General features: G+C 39.8%; 2 protein-coding genes across 4 annotated transcripts in view; one reads left to right on the top strand and one right to left on the bottom strand.

Moving 5' to 3' along the window:
* The window catches only part of mvda (mevalonate (diphospho) decarboxylase a), a 108,270-nt gene extending 91,952 nt beyond the window's left edge, over positions 1-16,318 (top strand). For all 3 annotated transcript variants that reach the window (XM_067419925.1, XM_067419926.1, XM_067419924.1), the window contains 3 exons: positions 5,976-6,091; positions 6,186-6,294; positions 16,104-16,318. In XM_067419925.1, coding sequence (XP_067276026.1) covers positions 5,976-6,091; positions 6,186-6,294; positions 16,104-16,193 — 315 coding nt within the window. In that variant the 3' untranslated portion in view covers positions 16,194-16,318. The remainder of the gene's footprint in view (positions 1-5,975; positions 6,092-6,185; positions 6,295-16,103) is intronic.
* On the bottom strand, positions 9-4,559 carry LOC137043754 (uncharacterized). The gene is made up of 2 exons (XM_067420170.1): positions 4,297-4,559; positions 9-4,066 (listed from the first exon to the last, which is right to left on the bottom strand). The coding sequence occupies exon 2, from the start codon at positions 3,867-3,869 to the stop codon at positions 9-11; it is 3,861 nt and encodes a 1,286-aa protein (XP_067276271.1). The 5' UTR covers positions 3,870-4,066; positions 4,297-4,559.
* Positions 16,319-22,251: the final 5,933 nt, after the last annotated feature.

The raw sequence follows: 22,251 nt of genomic DNA, 5'->3' as shown, positions 1-22,251 counted from the left end.
TCCTCACCTCATAGGTAAGCAACTGACCCATAAGCAGACTCTGACGCATCACAAAAGACGTGAAGTTCGAGGGTGATGGCACTTACATCCACAGCCAGTGGGAAGTAACTCCGGGAGAGACTGACCATCGGGAGCTGAGGGAGCTCTTCTTCCCATGTAGTCCAAGCTTGCAGGAGGTCGACCGGTAAGTTTGGGTCATCCCAGTCGCGGTCTTTGGTCCACAGTCTCTGGACCAAAACTTTGGCCCTTGTGGTGAAGGGCAGGATATGACCTAGGGGATCATACTGGCTCGCTAATATCTTATAGATATTTCGCATGGTTGTCTTGCTTGGGGCAACCGGGCGATGCCTGTAATGGAGTGTGTCCTGCATGAAGTGCCAACTGAGTCCTAGAGTCATCTCTTGAGCTTCACCATGCGTCTGAGAAACCCATCTTTTGCTGCTGTCAGACTTGGCCTCCTTAGGAAGGTTGCGAATCACCTCTGGCTGGTTACTGGCCCACTGACGAATATCGAAGCCACCTGCAGCTAGAAGGGTCCTAAGTCTCGTCACAAGGTTCCTGGCTTCTACTACGGTGGGTAGACTCTGCAGGCAATTATCGACATAGAAACACTGTTCTACACTGTGGTGGACATTTTCCCCTGGTTGACTTGTCTCAGTGACGTGTTTCTGAAGAGCAAAGATCGCGCAGCAGGGACTGCACGTCGTCCCGAATGGCAGGACCTCCCACTGGTAAACTGATGGTTGTTTGTCAGTCTTTAGATCTCTCCAAAGGAACCTCAACAAGGGCTTGTCTCTATCCAGCAGGCGGACCTGGTGAAACATCCCTTTAATGTCTCCGCTTACTGCGACTCGATGCTCTCTGAAGCGCAGGAGGACTCCAAGGAGTGAGGGACCTAAGGCTGGACCAGGAAGTAGGTAATCATTCAGACTTTGTCTGCCAAGCTGAAAGCTGCAGTTGAAGACAATCCGTTCCTTTCCATTATGTCTGACCATGTGGTGAGGCAGAAACCACGACTCCTCTGATGAGTCCGCCTCGCAGGAGTCAATCTTGGTGATGTACCCAGCAATCTCCAGTTTCTTGATCTCTTCCTGGTAGGTAGATGCACGCAGTGGGTCTTGTACTAACCTCTTCTCTGTGTTTCGCAGGTTCTTCATCACAACTTCCTTTGAAACTTGCAGCTTGGGCATGTTTGGGACTCGTAGAAGGGGTGTAGCGTACCGATGCACTCCATTTACCTCTACACGGATGGTCTCAGACTCTAACAGGTCCACTGAGTACTTGTCCTGCCTCGATCTAGTCACCAATCTCTCACTTTTGAAAGGCAGTGTATCTAACTGCCACAACCGTTCAACTTGACTGAACAGCTCAACAGAAGGGGAGGAAACTGTGGTGAACAAGCACCGTGTGGAGGGAAGCTGTTGCTGTAAGTATTTTGCTGGACCCTGAAGTGTCCATCCGAGCTTAGTCTTGACTGCTGCAGGACCACCAGGGGGACCGAGATGCACTGGCTCAATCGGAACGATCAGATCAGCATTATCCGATCCAATCAGGAGGGTTGGTTGTGCTCCATCGATAGCTGGGATTGCCAGACCTCGTAGATGTCGATATCTTCTCTGGAGCTGGGTAACTGGGTAGCTGTACTGTGAGAGGCCTAGGTGTTCACCTGTGAATGCGCCTTGAATGGAGAACCTCTTTGTTGGTTGGGAAGCTGGAGTGATCGTGAAAGACACACGTGAGCCTGACAGTATCTTGATGTCTTGTCGGATAGTACGGAGTGTGAGGTCTTCTGCTTGACCCTGTACTCCCAGACGGCGTGCTGCAGACGAAAGCAGGATGGTTCTCTCAGAGCCATCATCCAGAACTGCATACGTGTCAAGCACTTTATCCTGGTATTGCAAATTGACTCTGACAATCTTTAATAGCACATGGCTATATCTATTTGGCTGATCCAGGTAGTGAGTCTCTGCTGTCGATGTGATGGTAGGCTCATTCTCACTCCTCTGGTTGACCTCGTGAAGAATGGAAAGGTGTTTCGACTTACAAAAGCGACACGGCTTCTTGAGGTCACAGGCAGAAGCTAGGTGAGATCGTCCGCATCTCCAGCACCTTCTCTTGACTTTAATCCAGTCCACCATCTCTGCTTTAGTAAGCTTAGCGAAACTCTCACATTGGCTGAGGTAGTGTTCTGCCTCGCAGTAAGGGCAGTATATCTTACCCTTCCCTTGGATCCGGTTAGAATGAGCTGCTTGGGAGGGTGTGTCGAATGGATGGTTACTGGAATTACCTGTCCCATGCATAACAGTAGTAATCTTAACCTTGGATTTCTGCTGCTTGAATTCTCTCTTATCCTTCTCACTGTGAGTTTGAAGTGAAGGCTCAATGTCCAGGCATCTGACCTCTGCCTTCAGCCACTCTGAAAAGTCAGTGAGCGTTAGCTTCAGCTTATCCGGGTCCTTCCTATACTGTTGACGACGAAATCTGTCTTGCTGGTGCTTGGGCAGCCTGCTTAGAAGGCGCTTCACATTGGATCCGCAGTGGAGTTCCTCATGGCCTTCGTCTCTGAGAGCTTTCAGCATCCCAACAAGCGACTGCACTCTGATGGAGAACTCATCAAGAGCTCTATCATCACGGATGGGGGGTAGGCGTTCCATGTCCTCTATCTCCTTCAGCACAAACTGATATGGTCGTCCATAGCGTTCATCCAGTGATTTCAGAGCTTCAGAGTAGGGCATATTAGATTCTGCATGAGCTAGCACAAGGCGATGTGCAGGTGGCACCTTGACATGCTTCAGCAAGATTGCATACTTATAGTGCTCGGACTGAGAAGGATGAAGGAGTGTGCTAAGGGAAAGGCGTAGCTCCACATATTGAGCTCTATCCTCCTTGGTGAAGTCAGGAAATGTTGGGCCTTCTATATTGGGGGGTGCATACTGATACCCATAGGAGGGATAATGGGCCAACATGGCTGGGTTCCCTTGGTAGAAGGATTGGGGTACATAAGGAGGCTGATGTATCGACTGGTGCACAGGTGAAGGCCTAATCTGTTCGAGAGCTGGATTCACATGCAGCGATCTGGGAGGGGCAACATGTGGAAGATAGATTTGAGGCTCAGGTGGCACCAGATGTGGATTTCCCAACTGAGATTCCCTAACTTTCTCATGTTGGCTGCCGAGTGTGGCTGCATTGGGCTTACAATTACCTGATATGGGGTAAGATAAGAGTGAGCCATGTGATGAGGCACCTGCTGACTGCTGTAGGCCCTGGGATGGCCTTTTGGGTGGTTCATGTTCAGTTTCTTGCTTGATAGCTTGAACATCATAGCGTGGGTCGAGCGTGGGCGGAGGGGGCTGAATGACTCGGCTGAGAGGTGGAGGAAGTGTCACTTGTTCTAGCTGGTGGGTTAACTCTGCAGCTACACTTGGGTGATCCTCAGTTCTATGGTGGTGAGGAGGAGTAAGGACTGGGAAAGGCTGTGGCTCACCTCCTCTCTCTGTATGGAGTTGCCGTACTGGGGTCTGATGCCGTGATGACCTCCTTGACCACTGAGCTGAGGTCTGAGGGGAATGGTGCTGCAGGAGAAGCTCCAAAAGCTCTGTTTGTTTCTTGGCCGTTTCACTCTGTTGCCGCGCTGTCTCCAAAACCTGATGAACAATGGCTTCATTTGCATTCTGCATTGGTGGCATTGAAGATATGCTTTTAGCAGGACTGAGTAGCTCCCTCTCCTCTTCGTGCCTGTGCATCTGTGCTAAGCTATTCTGATCTGTATATTCAACTAAAAAATCATCCAGATATCTTGGGCGTTGCACTGAGCGTTTGGGGCGCACAGGTGAAACAGGTAGGCTGATTCCTTCTTTTCTGGTTGCCATATCATTGACTCTACTCCGGCTCGAAGGACCATAAATTGTAATGGGGCTCTACTGGTTATGGAAATTTGTCACCAATATGGGGTGTCTAGTCAGGACACGGAAGGCAGGGATATTCATTGAAGGGTTTAATATATATCATTTAACATACAGATGCACAGGCACTATTCTCTTTGGTGCTTTACAGTGTAAGTATGGTTCTAAAGGAAAGGAATAAACATAGATATTTACTATCATAAGCACAATTGAGGCTAATAACTCTCCCTAGCTACTTAAATCAACAGTGCTAAACATATCCTGAAATGTAAACTACAATACAAAATAGCATACAAGCTACACATACAGTACAACAGAGATAAAGGCTGTCACTGACTGTAAAACTCAACTATAAATTACTTATATTAACATATGTGATATAATTATAACTTACTTGTGGTCACTGACGCACACGAACACAACCTGAAGCTTTACTTATAAAGTGAAACTAAACTGACGCATTCTCTGCAAGCCAGGACATGTTGCAACATGTTTGAAAGGGGGCGTGGTCTGAGCGAACACTCGCTGTACATGCTCTGGCCCGATCCACATCACTTGAGCCTTTTGCACAGTGAATGTTGGTGATTTGTTACTGAAACCCCTGACCTTCGCTCAGCTCTGTTTGATCTCATCTGATATCCGTGGTTTATAACAGAATTGTGCGCCGACCGCTTCCACTAGATCACAGTAGCGATGGTGTGTTGATTTAAACGGTCTCTCACTGGATCACCAGCGCTGTGTATCGTGTCTGTCACGAGATTGGCCCGTGTGAGCTCGCGCTGCGTTCGTGTCAGCGCAGCTTTAAATGAGTAGGCTATAGCGCCTAGCGCGGTTCCGTTCAGACTTCAAACACACTTTGCAGCGGGGTATTGTTAATTGTTCTGTGAAAAACTGAATGTTGACGCTATCCTTGTTGTTTGTGTACCTCTGTGGCAAACGCGCGCGGGGAGTGCTGAGCCATTACGGGAGCGTCGGCGGATTTGAAAGAGAAAACCGATTTTCATTCACAAAAATCGTCGTAAACTAAAAACTCGAATTAATCCATAAAATCGATTTATCGCCCAGCCCTAGCTGCAATGTTCTTCCACACAGGGGCGTCGGACTGGGGGGATAAAGGGTACCGAGTAACCAGGGCCTGAGGCAGGGGGGGCCCTTAGAAGTCAGTTTTCTATACATACACATACATGGTACGGGGCCCCAGCAAGATAGTTTGTACCCAGGGCCCAAAATTGGGTGCTACGCCGCTGCTTCCACAAGACACATGCAGTTCTGTTCATTTACCACTAGAGAGCAAAAAGTTACGGATTGCAGCTTTAAATATTTTTGCCGCCTTTTTTATAATTCCGCCTGTTATACAGGGCTTTTTGATTTAAATTTTTTTTTTTTTTAAGGTATATGGTGTCTTAGCACTCTATTTTACACTTATAATTTTTAAGATCTACTAGCCTGAGCACAAATGAACAAAAAGAAGCTTATTCAGTGGTGTTAAAAGGCCATTACCCTAAAAGTTTTATTTGAGAGAAAAAAAAAGAAGAAAAAAAGTTTTTTTATAATGTGATTTGACACTAAATTTAACTTTTTCAGCTGGGCTCCTAGGCTGAAATCATTCAGGAGGTCCTAAATAAGCTTCATGTAAAATTTGGTGGTTTTATCACCTTGGTAATGGTATTATTTAATATGCGCACTACCCAACTGGACTAATATGTAACTCTGACACATTTTTTATGTGTCAACACATTATATTAATAAACAGATATAGCAAGTAATTTGAAGGAGACAATGTAACAGAAAAAAAAAAAAGTACAACAGATGTATGTTTGTTGCACAAACAAGTTGCTATTAAAATACTTAAAAAAAAACCTAAAAGATCCTTTAACATGGAATGGTATGGTTTGATTTAGTAGAGTAGTATAGTTAACCTGTTGACTCTGATACTGTGAGGAATGGTTTGGTTTTAAAATGAACCTTACACGTTGCACTGAATACTAATATTAAGTCTAATTTACATATCTTTATTTAAATCTCAGCATACTACTTTGTTTTGATATAATTGCATTTTTTGTCTTGTTTCAGGTGGCATATACCTTTGATGCCGGTCCTAATGCTGTTATTTACACCTTGCAAGAGCATGTACCAGAGTTTGTACAGGTGATTCGTCATTTCTTTCCCTCAGAAGCCAATGGATCAGAGTAAGTTGTTAAAATCAGCCATACTGTTAATATTGAGACTAAAACAAACACTGTAACTCTTTACAGCACATCAAGTTATACCTTTAATTTGCAGGTTTGTCAGAGGTCTTCCTGTATGTTCAGCTGACCTCTCTGAGGAGCTGAAAAGAGACCTTACTATAGAGTCCACTCCAAAGGGCATACACTACATAATCAGCACTAAGGTAAGTGTCTGAAAACTATACTGAGGGTGTTTTCACACTTTGGAACTCTTTAAAAGAACCAAACTCGGGGTGTTTTCACACTTGGTCCATTTCAGGGGTCTGAGCGCAGTTTGCGTGATTTTTGGCCCATATGTGAACACTCCAAACGATCTCAGACCCCTTTAAAGCGAACCGAGCCGAGACCATCTCAAGAGGTGGTCTGAGTACGGTTCGATCTCATCTTATGGTACGGTTTGCTAAAAACAGTCTGAACACAAACCGCTCTGGGCTTACTTGATTTTTCTGTTCGCGAATTCCATTTTAGTTTGGTCATCATATACCTCCGTCCAAATCAGCTGTTCATCATGACTGCTTCTTCTGGCAAATCTATACAAATTATTTGTTCACAACTTACACTTGTTTATTGCAATTTCAACTGCTTCCGAACTGTGTGAGAGAGAGAAGCGGCTGCGTACCTTGCCAGTTTAAAATTGTGTTACGAGCGCCTAAAGTGCGCATGCACAGAAGACAGTTGTCAATGTACTACCAAACGGAATCTTTAGCATCTTACTGAAATTATTTTAAAGTGTCAAAAACACAAGTTTCACATGAACAGGTGGTTTTGTCTAGCCTGGATCCCAGCCGAACCTAGCCCCGCCCACAATATTTTTAGGTCAGGCAATTTGGTCTGGCATCGCTCCATAGAGGAGTAATTATCCCCGAACAGAAACAGTTCGGACCAATGAAATCATCAGGGCAGGCTTTAGACGGACAGATGATAAACAGGAACGTAATGCACGTCATCAAAGGGGCTTGGATTATATTTACTCGAATCCTAAACGGAGAGCTTGTTTGTATCTGCATCACATTCACAATTTTTCTCAAAGATGATGATCATGTTGGGTAAGTACTCTGTGTATCAATAAATTCTTTTATTTTTTTACAACACCCGCTAAGATCGTTTTTTTCCAGCGCGTGTGCAGACAGGGTTGCCAAGTTTTTACAACAAAATCCGCCAACTACTAGCCCTAAACAATAGCTTCTCGGGGGGTTCTCCCCCCGAAAATGGTGTTTGGGGGGTAAAATGTGTTATTTTGGCAAGATTGCATGCTAAAAATCGCACTCATGGGTCTATATATTACATTATAGTCGCTTCAACCCTTGGACATATAAATCAACCGCGGAAAAAACCGCGGACTTGGCAACACAGTGCAGTTGAGCTCTGTTGACATTTGACAATGCGTCGCTTCGTTGCTCTGATTGGTTGTAGGTCTATCCAATTGATGTCTTTCCTGGTTCGGTTGAAACACGCCTCATAATCACAGCCCAATGGAGCAGTTTCAGACTCATATTCTGACTAGAATTGAGTATGACCACGTCAGGCTAGGTTTTGTCTTAAGTGAATGTAAACATCTGCATTACTAGCCTAATATAAGAATTAGTACACAGTGAAGAATATGCAGTTTTATTTTTTCATGTGATTATTCCATTCTGCTTTTAGGCATAGCCTACCTATATTTTACCTGGAAAATTTAAAGCAGTTTATTTAATTGGCATCTTTCTTTTATAATTGTATTGTATTGTTTATTTTTGTATGCTGATGTTATCATTGCCTTCTGCAATAAAATAAACATGAATCAAGGAAAACTATTGAAAATAAATGTTTTTACAAAAGGTGGGTGTGATATAGCTTTGCAATATTTTATTTATACACACACACACACACACACACACACACACACACACACACACACACACACACACACACACACACACACACACACACACACACACACACACACACACACACACACACACACACACACACACACATATATATATATATATATATATTTTTTTTTTTTTAATTATTATTATTATTATTATTTTTGGTCTAAAAAGATAAACAGCTTAATTCAACAGCATTTAGTCATAAAAAAAATACCTGGAAAATTTAAAGTAGTTTATTTAATTTGCATCTTTCTTCAATTATTTTATTAATGTGTGATGTTATTGCTTTCTGCAATAAAATAAACATGAATCAAGAAAAACATAAATCAGTCAATCAACTTTATTTATATAGTGCTTTTACAATCACGATTGTGTCAAAGCAGCTTCACAGTGTCAAACAGGACAATATTGCAACAAAATTAGATTTGGCTGTACAGTCGTTCTGGAGAAAATAGTGATGTTATCAGCTTATTTTAATTTATCATATAGCGACAATGTTGGCAGATCAGTATTATAGTTTATAGAATTAAATTCTATAAACAAAAGGCAAAAATGTCAGTCTCTCGATGTGCAAAACTGATAGAGACATACCCCAAGCGACTTACAGCTGTAATCGCAGCAAAAGGTGGCGCTACAAAGTATTAACTTAAGGGGGACGAATAATTTTGCACGCCTAATTTTTCAGTTTTTGATTTGTTAAAAAGTTTGAAATATTAAATGAATTTCGTTACACTTCATCATTGTGTCCCACTTGTTGTTGATTCTTCAAAAAAAATTACAGTTTCATATCATTATGTTTGAAGCCTGAAATGTGGCAAAAGGTCGCAAAGTTCAAGGGGGGCGAATACACAAGGCACTGTGTGTGTGTGTATTATATATATATAATATTTTTTTTAATTCTACATATTATTGCACTAGCTATATCACACCCATTTTTGTAAAAACATTTATTTTTAATAATTTTCCTTGATTCATGTTTATTGCAGAAGGCAATGATAACATCAGCATACAAAAATAAACAATACAGTTATAAAAGAAAGATGGCAATTAAATAATCTGCTTTAAATTTTCCAGGTAAAATATAGGTAGGCTATGCCTAAAAGCAGAATGGAATAATAAAAAATAAAACTGCATATTCTTCACTGTGTACTCCACTAATTCTTATATTAGGCTAGTAATGCAGATGTTTACATTCACTTAAGACAAAACCACCTGTTCATGTGAAACTTGTGTTTTTGACACTTTAAAATAAATGCAATAAGATGCTAAAGATTCCGTTTAGTAGTACAGTGACAGCTGGCTTCTGTGCATCCGCGCTTTAGGCGCTCGTAACTAGTGATCGACTGATATATCGGATTCCCGATATTTTTCCAGATATTTAAGCATTTTGCCATAATCGGGTATCGGATTTCCCGATAAATGGCGGCATCTTGTGGACGTTTTGAGAATTGCATACCATTAACGGACTGTCTGAGGGAGGATGAGTCAACAACGGTGTTCAAAAGTAAAATAACCTGCATCCCTTAATTAATAAACTTTGTTTAACATAACATTAATGCACAATTGAGATATGCACAAATAAGATGTTATGAGATGATATTATGTAGTTTAAACTTGGCGCTGTAGAGACAAACTCACTGACAGACAAACTCACTGACAGAGTCGTCAGGTAATCCGTCATGTCACAATAAAGACGTAACTTCACATGATTGAAACAAAACAGCCATGAATGAGAGCATGTTGGAAATAAAAGCACCAAATTTGTCAGTAGCAGTATTAACATTAAGTGACATGGCATCTGACGCACAGGAGCCAATGGCATATGTCGCTATGCTTAGTGACACGCGGTGGCACTTCCGGTTCTTATTGGCATGTGTCAGTGGATAGTTACATATACCACTTCGCTTAGTGACACATGCGGTGGCACTTCCGGTTCTTATTGGCATGAGTCAGTGGATAGTGACATGTGTCACTGACACTCGCGAAACACTGACACTGGCAGTGACACCGAGTCGCGGAACATGTCGCTTTTGTGACAAAAGCCAAAATAAATATCCTATTTTCGTGATCTTTTTCTCCCAAATAAATGTTAATCTACTTGTTAGTCTAACTTGTTAAAGTTACTAATATGTGTCAGTTTGTGACAATCAGTATCTGAGTTGAATGTGCCACTGAATGCTTTATATAATGCCAATGTTGTTGATCATGCAAACTGCACGTCCTAGAAAGCACGAACAAACCATTCATCATAAGTCTCTACAAATATCGCATTAACAGTCGCATCTGTTACTGTAAACCTTTAATTTTGCATCATGCTGCACGCTCTCCTCTAGGTGTCAGTATAAACATAGCCAGCGAAAAGATACACCATAACTTACTACAGGTGAGGAACATCAACGAGTGGTGTATTTGACATTTGTTTGCAAGTTAGACAGTAGCAAAAACAGTATTTGATAGTATCAGAGTCAGATATATAAAGGGTAATTTGTAAATACTTTATCTGATTTAAAAAAAATATATGTATATATAAAATGTTATTCATACATAATGAATTATGTAATAAGAAATAAACACATTTTTACAAATGTGAACGCATTCCTTCTGGAGTTGCCTAAACGTTTCACCATGGCAGACAGCGGCATGTGTAGGCAACTGGACGTGACAGAACCCTATGGACACAATACACAGCGACATGTTCCGTGACAGTGTCACTGCTACATGATGCCACTATCCACTGACAAGTTTAAGTGACACATGCCACTATACACTGACACAAGTTTAAGTGACACATGCCACTATCCATTGACACAAGTTTAAGTGACACATGCCACTATCCACTGACACAAGTTTAAGTGACACATGCTACTACACACTGACACAAGTTTAAGTGACACATGCCACTATCCACTGACACGAGTTAAAGTGACACATGCCACTATCTACTGACACAAGTTTAAGTGACACATGCCACTATCCACTGACACAAGTTTAAGTGATACATGCCACTATCCACTGACACAAGTTTAAGTGACACATGCCACTATACACTGACACAAGTTTAAGTGAAATAGTGTATAGTGGCATGTCACTTAAACTTGTGTCAGTGGATAGTGGCATGTATCCACTGGCCACTGACACACTTGTGTCAGTGTGTAGTGGCATGTGTCACTTAAACTTGTGTCAGTGGATAGTAGCATGTGTCACTTAAACTTGTGTCAGTGTATAGTGGCATGTGTCACTTAAACTTGTGTCAGTGGATAGTGGCATGTGTCACTTAAACTTGTGTCAGTAGATAGTGGCATGTGTCACTTAAACTCGTGTCAGTGGATAGTGGCATGTGTCACTTAAACTTGTGTCAGTGTGTAGTGGCATGTGTCACTTAAACTTGTCAGTGGATAGTGGCATCATGTAGCAGTGACACTGTCATGGAACATGTCGCTGTGTATTGTGTCCATAGGGTTCTGTCACGTCCAGTTGCCTACACATGCCGCTGTCTGCCATGGTGAAACGTTTAGGCAAAACCAGAAGGAATGCGTTCACATTTGTAAAAATGTGTTTATTTCTTATTACATAATTCCATAAAATTAGTTGTGAAATATTAAATCCATAACTGAGTAGGCCTAAGTATGCAAAAAACTAAAACAAATTATTGGAGAATAATTATTTATATTAGGCTAATATCAGAAAATCATTTATATAATATACATTATGTATAAATAACATTTTATGTATACATATATTTTTTTTAAATCAGAGTATTTACAAATTACCCTTAATATATCTGACTCTGATACTATCAAATACTGTTTTTGCTACTGTCTAACTTGCAAACAAATGTCAAATACATCACTCGTTGATGTTTCTCAACTTTAGTAAGTTATGGTGTATCTTTTCGCTGGCTATGTTTATACTGACATATGCCATTGGCTCCTGTGCGTCTGATGCCATGTCACTTAATGTTAACACCGCCTCTCAAATTTCTTTCTTTCTGTGTGTTTATGCTCAGTGTCGCATTCAGCCGTTCCCTCACTGAGTTGCTGCTCCAGCATATAGGCTAACGTTACTGTAGGCTAAACTAGACCGACTCGTTTAAAACTCCTTAAATTATATTAACGTCTGCTATATAACATTTATATAATAAATATCTAATTAATTACAGCTCCGTGAAAATGTATTATTAGGCCTATCTCCGCGAGATGTGTAAGTTATTGCAGTACCAGTTTTGGCCACAATCTTACATAAGCCGCGTTTCCACCACAGGAACTTTACCCAGGAACCAGGAACTTTGGGTGGTACTCTGTGTGTTTTGACCGCAGGAACCAGGGTCTAAATGAAGTTCCAGGTAAATATTTCCTCCTCCAAACGGCCCTGCTCGCGAGGTAGTACTTTTTCAAAGTTCAGGAACTTTCGAGGCCGGGACTTGGGCGCTGAACATGCTGATTGGTTTAGCATTTTATTTCAACCGGCATTTTTAAAAGTCTTTTGCGAGGTTCGTTCTGCGTTCAGTAAATATCAGTCTTACTCTCTGTCTGATAGCGTGCGTTCGTCTCAGCCATCTCATGTTCAATGTCTGTAATAGCTGATAATATACATTGCCATTTTAATAATAATAATAATAATACGTTTTATTTATATAGCGCCTTTCCAGAGCTCAAGGACACTTTACAATAAACAAACAACAATAAAGCCAATTGACAAACAGAGTAGACAGAACAACATTAGGCAATTGAGAGTGGAAGTGCAATAATTGAGAAATCGGAGTGGAGGAAAAAAAACAAAAAAAAATTCTAAGACCTATAACATTCAGAAAAGTGGTGTGTTTTGAGCATGGATTTGAAATCAGAGATAGTGGCAACAAAACGGAGTGATCGGGGTCGAGAGTTCCATAATTTGGGTGCTATTACACTGAATGATCTGCCCCCCATTGAAGCAAGGCGATGCCGAGGGACAACGAGAAAGTTGGAATCAGCAGATCGTAGAGAGCGAGTAGGTTTGAAGGGGAGAAGCAAGTTACAGAGGTAAGGGGGAGCAAGGCCGTGCAGAGACTTAAAAGTGAGAAGAAGAATTTTGAATTTAATACGGTAAGACACAGGAAGCCAGTGAAGGTCATGCAGAATTGGGGAAATATGAGCAGAACGTTTGGTGTGGGTGAGTAGTCTGGCAGCAGAGTTCTGAATATATTGTAATTTTGAAATGGAGCAAGCTGGTAGGCCAATTAAAAGTGCATTGCAGTAATCAAGACGTGATGTGACAAACGCATGGATGAGTGTTTCAGCATCAGAGATACTGATAAAGGGACAGAGCTGAGCGATGCGACGTAGATGAAAGAATGCTAATTTGGTGACGGAATTAATGTGAGAGTAGAAAGATAAAGAGGAATCAAAAATTACACCAAGATTTTTAACAGTAGTAGATGGTTTGATAAGAGTGCCAGCAGTCTCACAGGTGAAGTTGGTGGGAATTTTATTAGTGAGTGATGAAGGTCCAGTGAAAATAATCTCAGTTTTGTCCATGTTGAGTTTTAGAAAATTTGAATGAAGCCAATGTTTTATTTCATGTACACAAGCAGAGATTTTGTCAGTTGTGAATGATAAAGTGGATGTACAGGTAGTGTATAATTGAATGTCGTCAGCGTAAAAATGATAGTTAAAACCATGACGGCGTAGGATCTCACCAAGAGGTATTATATAGATTATAAATAATAGTGGCCCAAGAACGGATCCCTGAGGGACACCTTGCTTCAGGGGGACAGTGGGTGAGAGGAAATTCTGAAGAGAAACGTAGAACAGTCTGTCAGAGAGATAGGAGGAGAACCAGGAAAGAGCAGCACCAGAAAAACCCATATCCGAAAGGCGCAGAATGAGTAGTTGATGGGAGATGGTATCAAAGGCAGAGCTAAGGTCAAGCAGCAAAAGCATAGACAGAGAACCACAATCACCAGAGAGAAGCAAATCATTAAGTACCTTAACTAGAGCAGTTTCAGTACTATGCAAAGGGCGAAAACCAGATTGAAAAGGATCGAAAATATTATTTTCAACTAGAAAAGACTGAAGCTGGGAGGCAACAGTACTTTCCAGTAATTTGGCTATGAAGGGGAGATTTGAAATGGGACGATAATTAGATAAAACTGAGGGATCAAGGTTGGGTTTCTTGAGAACGGGGGTAACAGCTGCAGTTTTGAGTGATAGAGGTAATGAAGCAGAGGTAAGAGATGCGTTGATGAAATGAGAGATAGGTGCAGAAATGACTGAAAATCTAGCTTTACAAGCTGTCTGAATATGCTGCTCTTTTCTGTCGTTGTTAATTACCTCTTTAGTAAACCTATACATAATCAGCAAAAGCAGCATAGCTTGAATCTCTTCCATACTCGTTATTATTACTCGTAAGTTAAACACAGAGATGAAAACAGCGCTGTCATCAGCATTTCATAGTCATACACAAACATTAATTTTAATACCATACTAGATGAGATAAGAAAAAGAAAAAAACCCGCGAATACATCATAGCTATTACTCTTCTGCCCTCAGCTTGCGTTTTCTGAACTTTGCTTTGGCAGCGAGTTAAACAAAGTCCCAGGAAAGGTCATAGACGGAAGTCAGGGTCCAACTTTGTTTACTGAAGACCAATTTGTGAAACTGCAACACAAATGAACAATGATATTGAGAAAACACTATCTTGTACAATGTTACAGTCCCTTCTCCCAATGTAAGATTCACTGAAATGTAAGATGCATATAAATTGCCTTTACAAAACGTAGAACATACGATGTTAAAGTAAATACACAATCTAGCATCACAATTACGTTCCTCAAGTTACATTTATCACATCACATGTAAATAGATCTCCAACATTTGCCTATCTTATCAAATTACACAGTCATGTATTTTTGCATAGCTTAATCTTTTAAACTTATAGATTGTGCCTTGTTCAAGAGCGAAACGAAAAGGATGGACGTGGATGCACCTCTATACACTGCACCATGAGCTCCGAAATCCAAAATGGCTGATGCTTTAACTAAAAGTGACAGAATTCTTAAAGTGACCACTAGGTGTCAGCATTGACAAAGTAAACAATATAACTGGGGCCAGGATAATTACAATTCCAGAGAGTATTCAATCTTTAGTCTATTAAACACATAAACCTTTTAAAACTGTAGTTTAAAATGAATGCTTATATTTATGCTCATAGTTATGGGGATTTGACTCAACTCTCATTTATGTTCTCCATTTGAAAATATTAGACTTTATAAATGTATTTTGCCTGTTGTTAATATGGCTGTATTTATAAATAAAAAGGGGAAACAGCATTAATGTTAAAAAGACTGCACTGTATTTTAAAAAAAGCATTTTTTTTCAGACTATGTTATTGATGTAGATGTCTTTTGTTCTGTATGTAAGGGAGTGAAACCGCAAAAAAATTACAGTGTTTAAAAAGCTCAGTTCAGTGCTGTTGCTGTAATTGTAAAAAACAGAAATAACACAATAAATAAATACCGGTTCTATATCTCGGGTTATCGGCACATAAACATCCAAATAATCGGTATCGTTATAAAAAAAATATATCGGTCGATCACTACTTGTAACACCATTTTAAACTGGCAAGGTGAGTCTCTCTCACACTGTTTGGAAGCGGTTGAAATTGCAATAAACAAGTGTAAGTTGTGAACAAATTATTTGTAGAGATTTGCCAGAAGAAGCAGCCATGATGAAGAGCTGATTTGGACGGAGGCATTTGATTACCAAACTACACTGGAATTTGCGAAGCCCAGAGCGGTTTGTGTTCCATCTCCCAAGATGGTCTTGGCTCGGTTCGCTTTAAAAGGGTCTGAGATCGTTTGGAGTGTTCATATATGGGCCAAAAATTACGCAAACTGCACAATTTTCAAAGTGTTTTCAAAGTGTGAAAACACCCTAATGTCTGAAAACTACATTAAATGTAAGGCACATTAATGTATTATCTAAAAGCTCTTTAAAGAGAAAAAATACCTCGTTTGCCTCACTATATTTATGTAACACTAGGCCCTTAATGAATTCTGTGTCAGTAAAAAAGGGTGTATGCATGACCTGTTTTATCAAAATTGCTGCGTAACTTGTTTTTAGGCTGGTCCAGGACCATGTGTGGTGGAGGATCCAAACCATCATTTGTTGGGTGTTGACGGGCTTCCCAAGAAGAGTGCAATTTCAGATTAAACTTAAAGATCCTTGTAGATCGAGAAAAAAAGATACTTTGTATAAATAAAGATACTTTGTAAGTTAATAAATAGTTGTGTAAAGAGTACATTTACTCCAATTAAAATAATTATTTTTAATGACAAGATTTGTTGTTTTTGTCTGATCTGCATTAAGGGATTTTTATCTTTGTTTCTATTGAGAAGCACCCATAAATACATGCATGTATATGGTTTCACTCGTATATAAAGCTGCTTTTTAAAAACACTACTTTGTGAAGCTTCGAACCATTATGAATTAGTGTATCGAATCAGCGGTTCGGATCGCCAAAGCAGTTTGGCGGTTTGACATGCGATCCGAATCATGAATCGATACATAGATTCATGAAGTTCCGAAACTTCAGGAAGCAATGTTTTTAAATCAGCCATCACTATATAAGTTTTTTTTTCTTCTTTTTTGCGCACAAAAACTATTCTCGTCGCTTCATAAAATTATTGTAGAACCACTGTAGTGAGATGGACTTTGTAACAATGTCTTTAGTACCTTTAGGGTCTTGAGAGAGGAAATTACACAGTTGCCAATGGAGGCCTTTCTGAGCCTTCGGATTTCACCGCATGTTCACAGTTGGAGTGTCTGACTTTATTATATGTGGCATTCCTTAAAGGAACTGTATGTAAGAAATGTATTTCAATTAATTATAACATGGCCCTGAAATGTCACTAGACATTAAGAAATCATGTTAATTTCAATACTTTTATCACTGACAACAGTAGTCCAGACAAGATATTGTCATTTAAAAGTTTTTGTTGCAGCCCTCAACTGATGTTGATGTTGACATGTTGTGTTTTGGCCTGAAGAACCACCCTCCACCTATCTACCAATCACAAAGTCAGTAGTGTTCCAGCATCCGGGTTGCCAGCTCTGCTCTAGTTACCACAGCTGCAGCTACAAACGTTGCTGCTGGATCCTGCAGCCTATCTAGCAACCTTGAGTCAGGGGGAGGGGGAGAGGGGTTACACTGCTCTACAGTCATTTGAAAGTGATTGCAGTACCAGTTTTGGCCACAATCTTACATAAGCCGCGTTTCCACCGCAGGAACTTTGTGTGGTACTTGGTGTGTTTTGACCGCAGGAACCAGGGTCTAAATGAAGTTCCGGTAAATATTTCCTCCTCCAAACGGCCCTGCTCGCGAGGTAGTATTTTTTCAAAGTTCAGGAACTTTCGAGGGCGGGACTTGGGCGCTGAACATGCTGATTGTTTTAGCATTTTATTTCAACCGGCATTTTTAAAAGTCTTTTGCGAGGTTCGTTCTGCGTTCAGTAAATATCAGTCTTGCTCTCTGTCTGATGGCGTGCGTTCGTGTCAGCCATCTCATGTTCAATGTCTGTAATAGCTGATAATATACATTGCCATTTTAAATCTAGCTTCACAAGCTGCCTGAATATGTTGCTCTTTTCTGTCGTTGTTAATTACCTCTTTAGTAAACCTATACATAATCAGCAAAAGCAGCACATCTTGAATCTCTTCCATACTCTTTATTAATTTTTTTAAAGTCTATTTTTCACCATGTAAACGACCTGACCGATTACTTTTAAGTGTGCATCCTTACATGATGTGATTCATGTTGACAAGAGAGGAAAGTTCATTTTTCTGAGGGGTAAACTTTTTATTTCGTAAGTTATGAAGATAATGTGCCCCAGGCAGTTTTTACTTTAACTGTGCCTGACAGAAGAATAAAAAGATTTTCTGAGATGATTATTACACTTTACAACAAATAAATAGCTTATATAATACTGTATTAGTCCTGGTGGCCGTTAAAAATTGCTATGGCTACAGTTAACATTCCACCTGGTGGAGAAAACAGTGTTGACATTTTTGATGCGGCAGACAAACTGCATGTCACAAAATGATTGCGATTGAAAGTCATCAAATGTAAGAACGTCTCATGTAAACAGTCCACTAAATCTTTCAATCGGAATGACAAAAAAAGTGTGTAAACGTGGCTAGTGTTGTGCAAAAATTATTACTGTCCGTCTTTAGACTGTCCGTCTCCGTCCTTTCAACTTTAGATCGCGGTGGAAACGCAGACAGTTGCAGGTCTGGGGGGAGAAAGGTTCCTGTAAAAAAAGTTCCTGGTACAAATTGTTCTGGGAAACGAGGCTATACATTTCCTTTGTTATTTCCAATAATGAGGTGGGGAAAATGTTTTAATTCCAAACAGTCTGGAATGCAGCATGGGGAGACCGGGGGCAATTGAAACTTCTGAATCATAGATATTGAAGATTTTGAAAGCATGAAAAATGTGATCTTTGTGGGATTTTAACCCCGGTCCCCAGATTAAGAGGCACTCAAAGACTATAAACCACTGGACTATGCTACCAAAATACAATATTTAGAGATGTATTACATAGATATTTTAACTGAAAAACAAACAAAACACTTTTATTAAATTATTGGGGAAAAATTGACACTATTTTGATTGTATTTTGAGTAGGGTTTCCAACTTCTGGTAAAGAAAATAAGGGACAATCTATACCACACAGTGTATGTCATTTCAGCATCTGCAGTTATGTATGCGTATAAAAGGTTCTCACACAAACGTATTTGGGTCATTCTGTGTCAAACCATCAACCAAATTTCAGACACTTTACTGGATTTTGTTAATTTTGTTTCTGAAGAAAGGCAATCATAAATTAAGAAGAAGAAAAAAATAAAAATAAAAAAATAAATAAATATTTATATATATATATATATATATATATATATATATATATATATATATATATATATATATATATATATATACATATATATATATGTATATACAGTCTTGTTCAAAATAATAGCAGTACAATGTGACTAACCAGAATAATCAAGGTTTTTAGTATATTTTTTATTGCTACGTGGCAAACAAGTTACCAGTAGGTTCAGTAGATTGTCAGAAAACAAACAAGACCCAGCATTCATGATATGCACGCTCTTAAGGCTGTGCAATTGGGCAATTAGTTGAAAGGGGTGTGTTCAAAAAAATAGCAGTGTCTACCTTTGACTGTACAAACTCAAAACTATTTTGTACAAACATTTTTTTTTTCTGGGATTTAGCAATCCTGTGAATCACTAAACTAATATTTAGTTGTATGACCACAGTTTTTTAAAACTGCTTGACATCTGTGTGGCATGGAGTCAACAAACTTGTGGCACCTCTCAGCTGTTATTCCACTCCATGATTCTTTAACAACATTCCACAATTCATTCACATTTCTTGGTTTTGCTTCAGAAACAGCATTTTTGATATCACCCCACAAGTTCTCAATTGGATTAAGGTCTGGAGATTGGGCTGGCCACTCCATAACATTAATTTTGTTGGTTTGGAATCAAGACTTTGCCCGTTTACTAGTGTGTTTTGGGTCATTGTCTTGTTGAAACAACCATTTCAAGGGCATGTCCTCTTCAGCATAGGGCAACATGACCTCTTCAAGTATTTTAACATATGCAAACTGATCCATGATCCCTGGTATGCGATAAATAGGCCCAACACCATGGTAGGAGAAACATTCCCATATCATGATGCTTGCACCTCCATGCTTCACTGTCTTCACTGTGTACTGTGGCTTGAATTCAGAGTTTGGGGGTCGTCTCACAAACTGCCTGTGGCCCTTGGACCCAAAAAGAACAATTTTACTCTCATCAGTCCACAAAATGTTCCTCCATTTCTCTTTAGGCCAGTTGATGTGTTCTTTGGCAAATTGTAACCTCTTCTGCACATGCCTTTTTTTTAACAGAGGGACTTTGCGGGGGATTCTTGAAAATAGATTAGCTTCACACAGACGTCTTCTAACTGTCACAGTACTTACAGGTAAATCCAGACTGTCTTTGATCATCCTGGAGGTGATCATTGGCTGAGCCTTTGCCATTCTGGTTATTCTTCTATCTATTTTGATGGTTGTCTTCCGTTTTCTTCCACGTCTCTCTGGTTTTGCTCTCCATTTTAAGGCATTGGAGATCATTTTAGCTGAACAGCCTATCATTTTTTGCACCTCTTTATAGGTTTTCCCCTCTCTAATCAACTTTTTAATCAAAGTACGCTGTTCTTCTGAACAATGTCTTGAACGACCCATTTTCCTCAGCTTTCAAATGCATGTTCAACAAGTGTTGGCTTCATCCTTAAATAGGGGCCACCTGATTCACACCTGTTTCTTCACAAAATTGATGACCTCAGTGATTGAATGCCACACTGCTATTTTTTTGAACACACCCCTTTCAAATAATTCAACTAATTGCCCAATTGCACAGCCTTAAGAGCGTGCATATCATGAATGCTGGGTCTCATTTGTTTTCTGAGAATCTACTGAACCTACTGGTACCTACTGGTAACTCAATGTGGCTTAAAAATTGGTACACATTTTCAATGGTCTCATATTTTCTGAACAACAAATGATGTTGAAACTAGAAATGTATCTTTTTTTTCTGTTAACACAAATGAACTATTCTGTCAATATCTTTCTATATTCTCATTCTTAATAAACTTTTCTTTTGTAACTTTAATTTTAAAGGCCCTATATGGTTCAGTCCCATATAATGTGGCTCCATGATCAAATTATTGAATATTTATTTTCTACACCAAGGGATGTTAAATATTATCAACCTCTATTCAAAATGATAAACTTGTTTTTTTGTTTTATTTTTTATCAGGAAGATGCATAGATGGCATATACAATTTTAAAGCATATATTGCTGACTGTCGTTGAAATTTCAGCCAACATTTTTAAAAAAAACAATAGCACTTAACATGTTTAACTAAATGTTTTTGCAACCACGTATATCAAATAAATGATGCATATTTTTCAATTAAACGTTTGAATAATGAGTTTATGAATATGCTACAAGTTTCTTAAAATATATATAAAAAAATTGTCCTCTATTTAACTGCATTAACTTACAATAGTAAAAAACGACTTCACATAAGCCCAGTTCAGACTGCACGATTTTCAAACTCGTCGGGTCACTGCTCTATTCACACTGCATGACTATCTGGGGTATCATTCAGTCACTGCTGTGTTCACACTGCACGATGGTTTGACGACATAGGAGTTCACACTGCATGACTGAACAAGAGGAAGAATTGCCGACAACTCTCTCTCTCTCCGGTGCGCAAACTACGTTTCCCAAACACACGTGCGATGTGCCAAGTAAACAACGCGAGATCACACGTGCGTCAGACCGGAGTTCTCGCGCGAGACTTTGAATTGTTATTTAAAATAATAAACTGCACAACGTTTGCTTCAAACTGTATGTGCGCTGATTTGTGGAGAAAAAGAAAAAAAGATTATGGCGGAAGAAATTGTTGGAGAGACAGAGGGAGCCAGGATTGTGTTCTGCAAAGACAGTTTGAGGTAAATAAACAATTTTGTAATGTGCTGCTGCTCTGGCTGGATGTGCAAATGTTTGGCCTTTTATGTCACTAGACATTAAGAAATCATGTTAATTTCAAATACTTATATTACTGACAAAAGTAGTCCAGACAGGATATTGTCATTTAAAAATTGTTGCATCCCTCAACTGATGTTGATGCTGACATGTTGTATTTTGGCCTGTTATCAACCATTCACAAAGTCAGTAGTGTTTCGGCATCCGGATAGATGCATCCACAGCTGCAGATACAAACGTTCCTGCTGGATCCTAAAGCCAATATGACAACCTCGAGTCAGGGGGAGGGGGAGCGGGGATAGTGATTGCAGTACCAGTTTTGGCCACAATCTTACATACACTTCTTTTAAATAAATTAAATACTAATTTCCTACGCCAAACAGTGATCCCTAAATCTACCCATCACTGTAACCAATGTAATTAGCTGCAGAGCAGATTTCTGACATCACACTTATATGTGGGCAGAGTTGGATAGGGAGCTATTTCCGCTTGGTCAACCCGCACATAGGGGATGGGAGATTGCACTCACAGCTCAGCTCGAAGCTGCAGGCATTCATGTAAACGGAGCGGTGCGGAGCAAAGTGAGTGTTTCAACTTCTCAAATTAATTCCTATTAAAAGTTAAGCTTCCAAAGGCATGACTGAACACGTGC

This window comes from Pseudorasbora parva, chromosome 16 (assembly GCF_024679245.1).
Source record: "Pseudorasbora parva isolate DD20220531a chromosome 16, ASM2467924v1, whole genome shotgun sequence".
In the NCBI taxonomy this organism is placed as follows: Eukaryota; Metazoa; Chordata; class Actinopteri; order Cypriniformes; family Gobionidae; genus Pseudorasbora; species Pseudorasbora parva.
Note: the sequence above shows the minus strand (reverse complement) of the source record. Positions and strands in the feature narration are given on the sequence as shown.